The sequence below is a fragment of the Aspergillus chevalieri genome, chromosome 3 (assembly GCF_016861735.1).
Source record: "Aspergillus chevalieri M1 DNA, chromosome 3, nearly complete sequence".
In the NCBI taxonomy this organism is placed as follows: domain Eukaryota; kingdom Fungi; phylum Ascomycota; class Eurotiomycetes; order Eurotiales; family Aspergillaceae; genus Aspergillus; species Aspergillus chevalieri.
Window position 1 is genome coordinate 3,778,801 of NC_057364.1, and position 13,019 is coordinate 3,791,819.

The following is a 13,019-nucleotide window of genomic DNA, read 5'->3' on the forward strand; positions in this document are numbered from 1 at the left end:
GAGCACCTGATCCAGGCAGGCTAGCTGTGCAGCTACCCCATTAGATACCAGTTTTTGTTCACCTGAAATGCTCTGCCTTGGTCTGTGCCGTCCTGGCCACCATGCCTCAGCCCCATAGCATAAGACTGAGACCACACAGGCAATTGTTGCTTGCCGCAGTAGGGGGGCTTTGACTCCTCGTACAGTGTTGGCCAGGGCTTGTATGCCATTAGCGGCCAGTTTTGCCTTGGCTGCCAGTGTCTGGGTATGTATTCTGAATTTGAGCTTCCGGTCAAACCAGATTCCCAGCCAGCGTGTCGCCTCATTGAGTAGGGGAGGTTTAATCTCCACTGTGCCCTCAGGGGTTTGGATTGAGCAGGTGGGGTTGTTCCTCTTCCAACCTCTGGTGAAATGCTGGAGCTCTGTTTTAGCCAGGTCAAAAGTGAGTCCTTCTCTACGGCCCCAAGCTATCAGGTCTGTTGTGATGTTTTGTAGCCTGGTGGTGTTTTCTTCAAGGGACTTGCTGACAACTAGTTGGCAAATATCATCTGCATATCCAAAACGACCTCTGCGGGCGATTGTTGGACCTATCTTGAAGACAGGTTCAATGTACAGCATGAACAGGATTGGTGAGACTGGGGAGCCCTGAGGCAAGCCTGCTGGGACTGCAAAGGTTGAGCTCTGATGCCCGTCCAATTGTATAGCTGCTGTTCGGTCTTGGGTGAAGCTTGACACCCAGCGGAGCACTGTGGCAGGCCATCCTTGTCTGCGGAGTCGATGGTTCAGCCTGCCTGACAGGACCGCATCAAATGCGCCTTTCAAATCCAGAGTTAGTATGGAGGCGCTGAGACCCCGGGCCCAAGATTCTTCAATATCATGCACCAAAGCTGCCGCCAGGTCGGTAGCTGAACGGCAGGGGAGGGCCCCAAATTGTTGGGGGTGGAGGACCTTGTGTTTGATGGCTGTCCAAGCTAATCTCCGGGCAATAAGGCGTTCCAGTCCTTTCCCCAAGGTAGAGAGGAGAGCAATTAGTCTGTATGAGCGTGGGCTACTGTAGTCCTTCTTCCCTGGCTTGGGGAGGGCTATCAACAGGGCTTGTCGGAAGGGAGTTGGGTGCCATCCAGTTGCAGCACAATGTTTGTACAGAGCTGAAATATGGGGGCCAAGAGCAGGCCAGGCCTTCTTCAGGACTGCATTGGATATCTCGTCTTGCCCAGGTGTGCTGCTCTTGGCTTGGAAGATAGCTTGGTATGCTTCTCCAGATGTGATGGTTGGAAAGGGGAGGGTTGCCTCCGGATTGTCACTATTGTCAAAGGGGATGTCATCTGCGCAGGCAGCCTTCTGGAGGAGGGTTTTTACCAGGAGCTCTGCTTTGGCATCAGGAGTGGTGTGGACTGTTTCTCCATTCTTGAGAGGTGGGATTGGGAAGGATCCCACTGTCCTATTCCACTTGATTGCTCTGAAAACATCCTGGCTGTCAGTGAAGTTATCCAGTTGTGTTCGCCAGTATTGCCGTTTTGCTTGGCGTACTGTGCGGCGCAAGGTTCGTTGTGCCATTTCTAATTCAGTTGGGGGGCTATCTGGGTCTCGTGAGGTGTTACAGACCCCTAAGGCACTAATCTCACGTGATTATGCGGGGAGTCAAGGCAGAATCATTGGACTATAAGCTCTGGTAATAATGCAGGAAGGACAGGGATCATAGGTGATAGTTAACAGGCGCATCACGTGATCAACTACCATATACCATGGCTTGGCATTGGTAGATGGTATACAACTACCACAATCACTACCATCAGAATGGTAGTCCATATGGTATATAAGCGGAGGATATATAAGGACACTCATTCATGCACCTAGTTAGTTCTTCGCGATCAATTCAAGTCTTACAGCATTGGTTACCTTCTAGTTTCTGACTCGTCCGCACTTAACCAACAACCCAGTATACGTACTCGGTTGGCCTTGTTTCTCTACTCGTTACCTTTACCGTTCCTACTTGTTGATTATCTTACGGAGCCTGGAGGGGGCGATATACCCATCAACGACTATTGAACTACGGAGCCTGGAGGGGGCGACATACCCATCAACGCATACGACATACCGAACCGGACCCGGAGGGGCATTGAGCATACGACTACTTGGGAACACTTAAGGTAAGTGTTCAGTCTCGAAATACAACTAACTAGAACCCTAGGTACGACACGAGAGAAGCCAGGTTGTGACAGCCAGACAGCGGATTCTTATTTGAGCGGTAAAATCTCAGAGGGGAGAGGCCTGTCTGAAGCTTAAATTCATCCAGAGCCATCTGCTCGGTTACAGGCACTTGGGTCCCATCATAACTGGTATACTGCTGGGGTGCATTTGGTAGGGCGTAGATAGCCCATTTCTGTTCGACTTCGGCTGTGGCTCCCTGTATAAGGCGTTCCAGGAGCTCCCTGTGTTCTGTGAGGAGCTGGAGGCCCGGGCCATCCTTAGGCCAGATTGCCAAGCCCGAGGGCACTTGTTGGGTCTCTTTAATAGCTGCAGAACAGGTCTTGTCCAGGTGTTTCCTCAGTATGTCCATTGTGGCGTGCGGGCTAGCTTGACGGGCTGGATGATCTTTGGAGAGGCGGAGAAAAATGCGTAGAGGTTTCTCTGGTTGTGGTGGCTTGTATGTGGTCTTGGGTAGCTTGGGCTGTGTCCTGGGGGCGGTGGATGGGGATCCAACAGTTTTGGCATAGCTGTTGTGTACCGGGTGCGGGGGTGGTGATTCTCCTGTTCAGAAGGATTTCCAGTTGTTAGATTCTTGCCGAAATTGAGGACCAGAGTCCTAATATCTCTGCCCAAGGAGGCTGCTCCCTGTAGGCTCTGCTTTTCCCAATCAATGACCTTCTGGCTAACCATGGAGACAAGCTCTAGAACCTCATCTCCGGTGGTCTTTATTTGCGATGTTTTCGATGCCACTGCTGCTGCAATGTGGCTCTGGAGCTCTGAGCCCAGTTGGCTTTGGGGGGACTCGTGGGTCGGAGTTGTAGGAGGGGTATCCCGTTCAGGCTGTGTGGGTAGATACTGGTTTTCAGGAGGATTGCAAGGGAAGTGTTGAGCTTGCATCGGTATCTCACATCTCAGCTGTTCTGGTGATTGTTGTGGGGTGGTGGGCTCTCGAGGAGGCGCGGTCGGGGTCTTGCAGACCTCCGGGGCATCCTCCATGCTGGCATCTTCTTTTCCATTGTGCTTGTTGAGTCTTTTCTCACTTCTCAATCGCATAGAGTGCAGGCGATCTTGCGCTCTGGTAGCAGGGCCCATTCTTCTCCTGGCGCCCATGGTTCCGGCTTACCATAAATGGTTCTCGATTGAAGCTATTCACAAGAGCGTGCCGAAGTCAGGTGATCTACGATCACCTGATCACGAGTATATTGAAGCGGGTAGCTCAGGTTCGGGGAATCGGGAGCCGATAATCCGACTGCACGAGGCTATATGGCGTACAGAAGATGGAGAGTATATTATACGCCGAAGGGAATAATATTGAAGTCTATGGTAACCACACGTAGAACAAGTGCTTGAGTGCTTGACTATCTAAATACGTGTAAATATCGACCTATATAAAGATCCCCTGGCCTCGGTAATCGGGCCAACTATTTGTCCGATAGATCCTCATCATATATAAATCCACCGCCAGCGTGTCTTTCTTTCTTTCTTTCTTTCCTTTCCCCAACGAGTTCTTTTGTACATATCTATATATTAGATAGCAAGGCTTCGGCCCATTGCAAAGTGCATAGCGGACTGTGGACAAAATCATGTCAAAAGTATATGAGTATATGGGAAAGAGTAGTTGACCGGGTGGTCGGGACCGGCCAGCTACCTAATTTGGCCTAACGATGGCGGTGCAAGAAGTATGTGATCATCAGATGCTAAATGAAGGGGTCTCTCAGATCATAATTCAGAGGGGAAAATAAGAAGTCAATTGTTATGGACTAAAGAGGCCTATATGGAGAGGACTAGTTTGTATGAAGAGGTGTATTGCCTAAGGAACATATGCGCATGTACGCAGCTGGTTGAGTGTTTGTCTATCAAAATGTGCGCACATGCTGCCTGATATAATCAGCGGAATTTGTCTAGTTGGTCCGACGTTATTCCTTATCACTAAAAAAGTACTGACATCATGTGACTGTTGTATTGTTGTGTTGGCGAGTTGCCCCACGCTCATCTCATGAGATGACGACCTACATTTTTGTTCTGGCCCAGTTTCAATCTCCATTGTGCAGCTTCATCTCACAAATACCCGTGGACTTGGAGATAGAATCCACTGTGAGTGAAATGATCCAACCTATTTTGCCTACAGCTCTGACACAACTAGTAGGTACATACCAATGTCATCAGTGTCTACCGCAGAAAACGATGAGTGTTTTACACCAACCCATACCAGCACTTCAGGCAAAACGACTAGCTATACAAGTATCGGGATGCAAGAACCCACAGTTGATGCTAGAACCCTTCCATTCCACAACATGACATTTATAATTCGCGATCTTAAAACCCACCGCGTTATCAGTCTCAAAGAAGGCGCACCGATAATGGTACATCAAGACATCTTTCACTATCACTACAATGCTGCGAGCCACTGGCGTTGCGTTGAAAATGAGAAGATGTGGCTTGGCTTTTACAATGACGTTTCAGGCACGTATCTTGGGCATGACAACAAGGGTCAAATTAGAGCAAGCGCGACAAAGCATCAGGCATGGGAGTGGTTTTGTCCACGACAACATCCAGACGGCGGTCAGCTACTCTTGATAAAGGATAATGATGGTTTCTCGCCGATGAAGATTGGGGGGAAGGGAAATATGGAGTTAGTGGTGGATAGTCAGAGACGGGAAGGGACCACATGGGAGTTTATTACAATTGACACTGGATCTTGATTTGTGCCCTGATTATGTGCTCGGTGAGGAATTCTGCAAGACTACATTCAGGTGTATGCTAATAGCTTAGTTTGACATGATCCCGCACTTGATCCACCACAAAGCTCGCATCTTCCGATGAGCCCCACAATTGTCGGAGTGAGATTAGACTGCCCTACCCTCCAGGGCAGCAGCAAGTGCTCGAATGGCAAAGAGCTCTAAATTTGCTGAGCCATCTCGGAATATATGGGCAGCATATGCATTGAGGTTGCGGTTACGTTGACATTCTTCCTGGTCGGTCAATCCAATAACTGTAATTGTGTATACATAAGTTACTGGAACTGAGTTTATCGGCCATATTCGAGGCACGACTCAGATTGGCGAGTACAATGCAATTCTTCCAACAGTTAAAGGAACGGCCTGGATCACAGGATTCCGGCAAGCTGTACTTGATCCAACGAATCCATTCCCAGAAGGTTTTCGAGTTGGTGACTCATGGCACGTGGGCGAAAACTAATGTAACTATTGTATTGTTGAGCTTAAAAAGCGCAATATTTTCCGACCGTCTAGTGAACCACCACACAAGAGATCAGCCGACTTCCTATGGACAGAAGACAATGATGTAGCTGATGTTTTCGCGATAAATAATGTTGTGTGTTGTACTAGCGAGAGCCAACCTCGATGGCGGGTTCACCCTGGGAGCACCCGAGCCCCTTCCCGCAAACACCCACAAAACCAGCACTGGCTTTTCTGTCAATGACTTTGATCAAGGTGCCAGTTGAAACCCTTCATCTTTTTGCCGGAAGGAAGCGTTGAGTAGCGAGATACACGTACCCATAGATGGCACGGGCTAGGTCAACACTTGATGGCGCGACGAAATCTATCACACAACTACATTCAGGTCCACCATAACTGAGTTGCAGGAGGTCAAGCACGGTGTCACAACCTGGCTTCTCTCGTATCGTACCTAGGTTTTAGTTGTATTTCGAGACAGGACACTTACCCTAAGCGTCTTCCAAGTAATCGTATGCTCAATGCCCCTCCGGGTCTGGTTCAGTAAGTCGTTTTCGTCGATGGGCATATCGCCCCCTCCAGGCTCTGTAAGGTAATCAGCACGTAGAAACAGCAAAGGTAACAAAATAGAGAAACAAGGCCAACCGAGTACGTATACTGGGTTGTTGCTCAAGTGCGAGCGAGTCAGAAACTAGAAGGTAACCAATGCTGAATGACTTGAATTGATCGCGAGGAACTAAACTAAGTACATGAATGAGCATCTTTATATACCTTTTTCCATCCTGGTATATCGTTGCTGTATGGTAGACGTATACTGGATAGTTGCTATTTAACGTCCATGCTTCGTAACATGTAAGATAAAAATGTACGCGCAAATACAGAGCAAACCATGCAAGGTGGATTGGATCACCCGAAAACCAACGGATTTCCGTTAAAAAAGCTGCTAAAAACAATGAGCAGCCTTGAAAATGAAGGAGAGGACTACAAGCCCGCTAAGTTGCTGTTTGACAGCCACAGAATATCAAGTAGTCCCCCGCGGGAAGCCGTCTGTAGATGATAGATAGTAATCTAGATGCTTTCCCTCAAACCCAATGTCAAGAAAGCAGAAGTATTGATAGGAAAACAGCCGGTGTAACAAAATTCTCCATAATAGAAAATACTAACGCCCAAGACACTGTGAGTCGGGCAAAGGGCGTGAAGGTCTATTGCGTTTTAATTAGTTGATTTGGGATGCTTCCTCATTAATTGAGATCTATGTCGAAGCTTTTCGTACACTAGTACACTCATGAAGCAATTCCTTGTAATCTACAGTAGCTGGTAAAGCACATTCACTCAGAATTTGAAATCATCTACATAACCCTTCTTTCATGATTTGAGTGAATTTTTTTCATTCCCTGTTGTAACAGCTGAGTTCAGCACCATTACCAGCAAACACCATCAGCATGGCAAACGATGCTATGAGAGCAATCCAAACAAACAGCTGCTTAGTGGTTCAGAAATCATGTCTCAATCCAGGAAACTGGCATTTGTTCAACTGCCATTACAATGGTCACTCCTGGTCATGTTGGTTGGAGTTTAAGTGTCACAGGCTGCGCCTGTAGAATAAACGATATGTTATTCGGAAAGATGACCGGAGGGGTTACCAGACTACCTACCCCGCACGGCGTACATTTGTATATAAAGCTGTCCGATCGGACATCCGTTCTCCTGTTCTTCAACGAAATCTTTTGTGTGATAGCTAGTCATTAGCACTACGGGCTTAGCCCATAACATTAAGGTCCTTTGTACAATACCCCTTGGTGTACAAATTCAGTGGCAGAATATTCTCCTGCAGTTGGTCATGTCGTCGGTGGATTTCAAGAAGGTAGAAGCTCGAATATATTGGTTGAAATAAGTGTGACTAGCATCTTGATTCTTCAAGTAGTCAATCAGGTCGGGTCACAGAGCGAGGGCTCAGATTTGAGAAAAGCACATGATGTTGTCGACGATGATAAGTTTGCTAGTACCATGCTAGACCGAATCAGTGGCTTCTCGCCACTGGATTGATCGGGAGCAATTTAAGAGAGTGAGCCACCAACTGCGCCTCTGTTCCCGTAAAGGTTCAAATCTGAGTCAGACGGATTTTACTTGCTCCATGGGTCGAGAAAGTAAACAGGTCTTCCACTAAGTGCACTTGTCATGCAAATTAGTTCTCTGAGAGCGTCTTGATAGATGATGTTGAACAAAATAGCAACAAAAGTCCCATTTGAGACTAGCGTCGAGGGGCGTGAAATCCGTGGCCTCGCGTGGAGGGAAAGCCTGTGGCCGTGGGAATACGCTCCCCTGATTCCAAGACGGGACTTGGTTAGCAGGACTCCTAAAACGGCTGCCGAAGTAGCCCTTTTCGGCCGCCTGCTAACCGTCACATCAGTAAAATGAGTAGTTTAATGCATAGGTAAATAATAGCTCTGGATACTTTAAAATTGAGATATATACTGTGTAGGCCATAGAATATGCTATTTTAGATTTCTAGTGAACATAACTTGGAATGGCGTTGGAATATTGCAGGTTAAGAACGGCCATTTTGCATGGGTTAGACTAGGACCGTGAATACTATGCATATACCTCCGCATAATGCTCACTGCGCTATCCATGGAATCTTTCTCACAAAACCTGGGGATGGCAGCACATAGGACTCGGTATGTATCCGAAACGTGTCCATACTCCCGAATGCGGGGTATCACAGGTAATCTCCACCATACCGACTTTGGAAGGGATTTTTTACATCCCCCCGAGACGGGGACAACGTTGGACTGCATGAGCCAGAATGAATTCGACTCTCGACCACAACCTGCAGCACATGCTCTCATGGCACCGCAACGATGCCTCCGCGCTCGCCCTATACACGGCCACGCATACGAAAGTCCCGAGGCCGCGGCCTGCGGACGACGAATGGATGGTGAGTGCCTCCTGCAACCTGAGCGTGTCGTGCCTTTATTGATGCAGTAATTGTAGCATAACGTGTCGGAAACGGCATCTGAAATGTGATGAGATCAAACCAATATGCGGACCTTGTGCAAAAAAGGACAAAATATGTGAATACACCACTTCAGGTCGTCGCAGCACCAACGTCCCGGCCTCTGATGGGGCCATTAGTGATGCTGTCCCTGCGCCACCCTCACAGCAGACAGTGTCCCCAGAGATTAATGATCATCCGTCAAGTCATGTTATCCAAGATTCTGTGCCCAATGAGCCTCTACAAACAGCTGATTGTCCTGGACTTGCTCCGAGCCGGATGCTAACCACCACCCATCAGCGCTATTAGACAACCTGTCTGGCGATAACCTGGTTGCAAGCCAAAGTCCAATAGCCTTGCAACATACCTATTTGTCACCCTCTAATGCATCTTTTGCGGCGGTGCGATGGCTTGGATTACTTGCAAGTGATGCTGCGAGGGACAGCCCACAACTTTTGACCATCCCCAATCCCTGCATGAACCAAAATTATTCGCCTGGCCATGATAGTGCTGATAGTCCGATACAACGCAGCTCGCTGCATTACGCAACTCAGGTGCTGGAAAGCCCTCCTGCCAGTCATGACCCGACAGATGCCAGTGTCCCGGGAGGCGTTACGCTTAGGGAGAAACAGATTTGGCAGTCACGGGAGCCAATAGCGCTCTCTCAGGGCGAGCAGACTTTGTTCGAATATTTTGTGCATCAAGTGAGCCCTTGGGTAGGATGCTCTTCCCACGCTTGCGACTTCGACATGATAGCCTAACAACACCCCTTCTTGTAGATCGATCTTTTTGACCCCACAAGTCAGTTCTCTACGTTTGTTGCGCATCTAGCGGTAAGTTAACTTGTGCTTTATTGGTTTTTTTTTTTTTTTGTTCATTGGAGATTGACTTGACATTCCCAGATACACAATGCTGGACTTATGAATGCTATACTCGCTCTTGCATCCCGGCATCTAGCATTAAATTCTTCGCTAGATGAAGACAATATGCCAAATAAGGAGGAAGCAGCTCTTCAATATTATTATCAGACTCTTTACTATGTGCAAAGAGCTATGCAATACCCCAGCTACCAGACAAGTCTGGAGCTCCTCGCAACGACACTGATCATTTCCGCCTATGAAATGCTTGACAATTCTACTAACGACTGGGAACGGCACCTTGAAGGAGTCTTCCTGATCCAGAGGTCTCAGACCATCCATGGAGAATCCGGTGGACTGCATTCAGCTGTGTGGTGGGCATGGCTCTGCCAGGACATTTGGGCCGCTTTCCGAGAAAAACGCAAGACTTTCACGTTCTGGGTGCCACAGAAACCACTTTCTGCACTATCACCGCACGAGCTCGCTACGCGCGCAATCTACATTACTGCAAAGGTAATTAGCTACTGTGCTGATGCCACAACTGAAGAAAACATCCAGCGTCAAATGCATGAGGCAATCCATCTTCACACCGTGCTAGATGACTGGCGACAACATCTGACTGTTGAGTTTTCACCATTGCCGCTTGGTTCGCGGAAACAGTCAACTTGTTTTAAACCGATCTGGATCCGCCCACCTGCATTTGGTATGTATCAGATATTGGCCTTACAATTTCCATTGACGGAAAGTGAACTGACAGGATTATGTAGCTGTGGCGGTTCAGTTTTTCAGTGTATCACACATTCTCTTACTTGCTCATGAGCCCAGCATGCGAGGGCTTGACCAGTATCTCGAGCGACAATGCGTAATAAGGCGATGTGTGGAAAATATCTGTGGCATTGCTATGGCTTTGAAAGATGCTGCTTCCAGCTTGATGTCATCGCAGGCTTTATTTATTGGTGCGTGATATGTTGTGATCCATCCAGACAAGGTGGGGAGCTAATCAAGGCAAAGCGGGAATCTTTACGTTCGAGAATCATGCCCGTCAAGCTATTTTGGAGTTGTTGGAGTCCTGCCAAGAGCGAACTGGCTGGCCAGTTAAATCGTTGGGAGTTGAGCTACAGCAGCTTTGGGAAGGCATTGAGCTTGCCAAAACCGCAGCAGCCGCAAGGGTGTCCATGTAGTATATTCTTTCTTTTCCTACCAGTTTGGTATCTTTGTGCACATTCTTTTTCTATGCCTCACGGGTCTATATTCCAAGCAATGCTCCCTTTACTCCCGCTCCGAGCTGGACTCTCCACAACCGGCGCTCATTCAGGGCAAAAAGTTCCCCATTTCTCCCAAAACAAAAGTTCGCGACACCACCGTTAATTAAGATCCGACCCAAGAGAACGCCCCCCGGCGACCAGATATTTATCCCATCCCCACAGCCACTGTAGACATTCCCATTGAGGTCGCATTTGATCCCGTCTGGGATCCCCTGGTCTGCCATAGCAAAGACCCGACGGTTTGTGAGAAACGGCTCTCCGTGATAGATAGATCAAAGGCGTAACTAGATAGAATCACCATAAGCAATTCTGACCGAATAGAAAACTTTAGCTTTTTTTGGGGGGCGGGAGCTCATACATTGAAGATACACACTGATCATCAATTGTTCCGTCGCCATGAACCCGGTCAGTATCCGTGATGTAGACAATCTTGTCATCTGGGGAGAAACAGATGCCATTCGGTCTCCCAAATCCATCCGCCATAACCCGAATAGCTCCAGTTTCGGGACACCACCGGTATACCTGATTGGGCAGGCACGGCGCCGGCCGATATCCCTGCTCAGAGCCGTAAATGGGATCTGTAAACCAGACCGAGCCATCCGTGTGCACGACCACGTCATTGACAGAATTAAAAGGCCGGCCAAGGAAGTCCTGTTTCAACAGTTCCGACTGATACGGAGCGGTGGTGGACATGCGGTACAGCCCGCTTGGTTCAGTCATGGAACCCTGTGCGCAGAAGAGGACGTGGTCTTTGCCATAGTTAATTCCTCCGTTGCCCATGGGAATCTGTGTGGGTATTTCCTCGCAGGTGACTGGGTTTCGACTCAGATTAACACGAGTGATGTGTACTTTTTGCTGTCCATTCGGGTCAATGCATCTGTTGCTGGTGATGAAGAGGTCGTTTGTAAGGGGGTTGTAGACCCCGGCCTCGTGGGCGAAGGGATAGTCATAGTTTTCTGCTAGTAGCTCCAGCGATGGGGCTGGGCCGATAATTGCGCCGAATCGCTCGTCATGGGCTTGAAAGAACGTGTTGTTGGTTTTGGACATTTTGTGGATGCACTGATTTGTGGTTGATGTTGCTGCAGATGGGAGAAGTTAGAAATTGGTATAAGGCCTGTTGTACGGCGACAGCAGAATCACGGAGCTTGTAAGTTTGAGGCAAAAAAATAGAAACAAATACACTTTGGAATGGTGCCAATGGCTGAGGGGAGATAACACAAATAGAAACAGGCTTGGGATCTCAAAGAAAAGACGCTGGTGGGGCAGCTCCAGTGCTCGTCTCGGGGGCATCTTGAATCATCCCTAGCCACACCATCTCCAATTGAAGCTCACCACTCTTAAATAGGTTTGCCAACCACTAAAGTCACAATGATTACGACTTTATTTCCTACGCTTTCATCTAGTGTGATTTTCTTCAATCCCCAAAATGTCCTGGAAAGACGTGAACCGCCATAAGTGCATTCTGCGCGACGCCGAAGTCGGCCAATATGGTGTCATTGCTGCCATCGCCTACAACATTGAACAAGTCCTTGGTCTTGTTAAGGCTGCTGAGGCTGCTCGCTCCCCCCTCATCATCCAATTTTTCCCTTGGGCGATTGAGGTCACAGATGGCTTACTAGTGCGGACAGCTGCAGATGCTGCCCACCGTGCGAGTGTGCCCATCAGTATCCACCTCGACCATGCACAGTCAGAAGCTACCATCAAACGGGCGGCTGATCTGCCCTTTGATAGTATTATGGTTGACATGTCGCACTACGAGAAGGAAATCAACTTGAAGAAGACCCGGGAGTTGGTGCAATATTGCAATGAGCGCCAGAAAGCCACCGAAGCCGAGCCAGGTCGCATTGAAGGAGGGGAGGATGGAGTCATGGACACTGCGGGGCTGGAGGCATGTATGACGACCGCAGAAGAGGTGGATGAGTTTGTCAACACGGGTGTGGATGTGCTGGCCCCGGCATTTGGGAATGTCCACGGTGAATATGGCCCCCGCGGCGCACAATTGGATTTTGAGAGGTGGGTGTAAGAATGGCCTCTTGTCATCCAGATAACCCACTGACAGTAGCATGGTTAGATTCAAAAAGATTCACAGTCAGGCGAACGGAAGAGTTAATCTGGCACTTCACGGCACCAACGGGTTTGCTCCAGAGCTCATGGTGCGCTGCGTGGCCGCTGGGGTGACCAAGATCAACGTGAATCGACTTGTGTTGGATGAATACTATGACCACCTTCAAGCAAACATGGGCAAGATGCCACACACGCAGCTTATTCAGGAGGGTATTCAAAAGGTGGCGGATCTGACCATCAAGTGGATGGAGATTTGCGGGTCTGCAGGAAAAGCGTGAAGAGCAATGTACATTATATACAGCGCTAGAATAAGCGCTTCAATGTTTTGATTGATATTTTGGCGGATGAGTCTTGACCAGCGCATCAGACTTTGTTTATTCTGGCTCATAGTGTTCTCTCTTGAATCCATAGCCATGTCCCGTCAGAGATTTCCAAGGAAATCGTGCAACTGCCACGGGCTCGGAATAGGAGATAC

The 13,019-nt window shown here is 48.5% G+C and overlaps 5 protein-coding genes across 5 annotated transcripts; 3 read left to right on the top strand and 2 right to left on the bottom strand.

Moving 5' to 3' along the window:
- Positions 1–2,526: 2,526 nt before the first annotated feature.
- Positions 2,527–3,279, bottom strand: ACHE_31301A (uncharacterized protein; the record flags this gene model as incomplete). Its single annotated transcript, XM_043278015.1, has 1 exon — positions 2,527–3,279. The coding sequence occupies one exon, from the start codon at positions 3,277–3,279 to the stop codon at positions 2,527–2,529; it is 753 nt and encodes a 250-aa protein (XP_043135836.1).
- Positions 3,280–4,325: 1,046 nt separating this feature from the next.
- On the top strand, positions 4,326–4,871 carry ACHE_31302S (uncharacterized protein; the record flags this gene model as incomplete). Its single annotated transcript, XM_043278016.1, has 1 exon — positions 4,326–4,871. One exon carries the CDS (start codon positions 4,326–4,328, stop codon positions 4,869–4,871), a length of 546 nt encoding a protein of 181 aa, XP_043135837.1.
- Positions 4,872–8,834: 3,963 nt separating this feature from the next.
- ACHE_31303S (uncharacterized protein) lies at positions 8,835–10,396 on the top strand (the record flags this gene model as incomplete). Its single annotated transcript, XM_043278017.1, has 5 exons — positions 8,835–9,074; positions 9,138–9,191; positions 9,261–9,918; positions 9,983–10,171; positions 10,227–10,396. 5 exons carry the CDS (start codon positions 8,835–8,837, stop codon positions 10,394–10,396), a joined length of 1,311 nt encoding a protein of 436 aa, XP_043135838.1.
- Positions 10,397–10,764: 368 nt separating this feature from the next.
- ACHE_31304A (SMP-30/gluconolactonase/LRE family protein) lies at positions 10,765–11,527 on the bottom strand (the record flags this gene model as incomplete). Its single annotated transcript, XM_043278018.1, has 2 exons — positions 10,765–10,789; positions 10,854–11,527. 2 exons carry the CDS (start codon positions 11,525–11,527, stop codon positions 10,765–10,767), a joined length of 699 nt encoding a protein of 232 aa, XP_043135839.1.
- Positions 11,528–11,906: 379 nt separating this feature from the next.
- Positions 11,907–12,822, top strand: ACHE_31305S (class II fructose-bisphosphate aldolase; the record flags this gene model as incomplete). The annotated part of the gene is made up of 2 exons (XM_043278019.1): positions 11,907–12,499; positions 12,552–12,822. The coding sequence occupies 2 exons, from the start codon at positions 11,907–11,909 to the stop codon at positions 12,820–12,822; spliced, it is 864 nt and encodes a 287-aa protein (XP_043135840.1).
- Between the last annotated feature and the right edge of the window lie 197 nt (positions 12,823–13,019).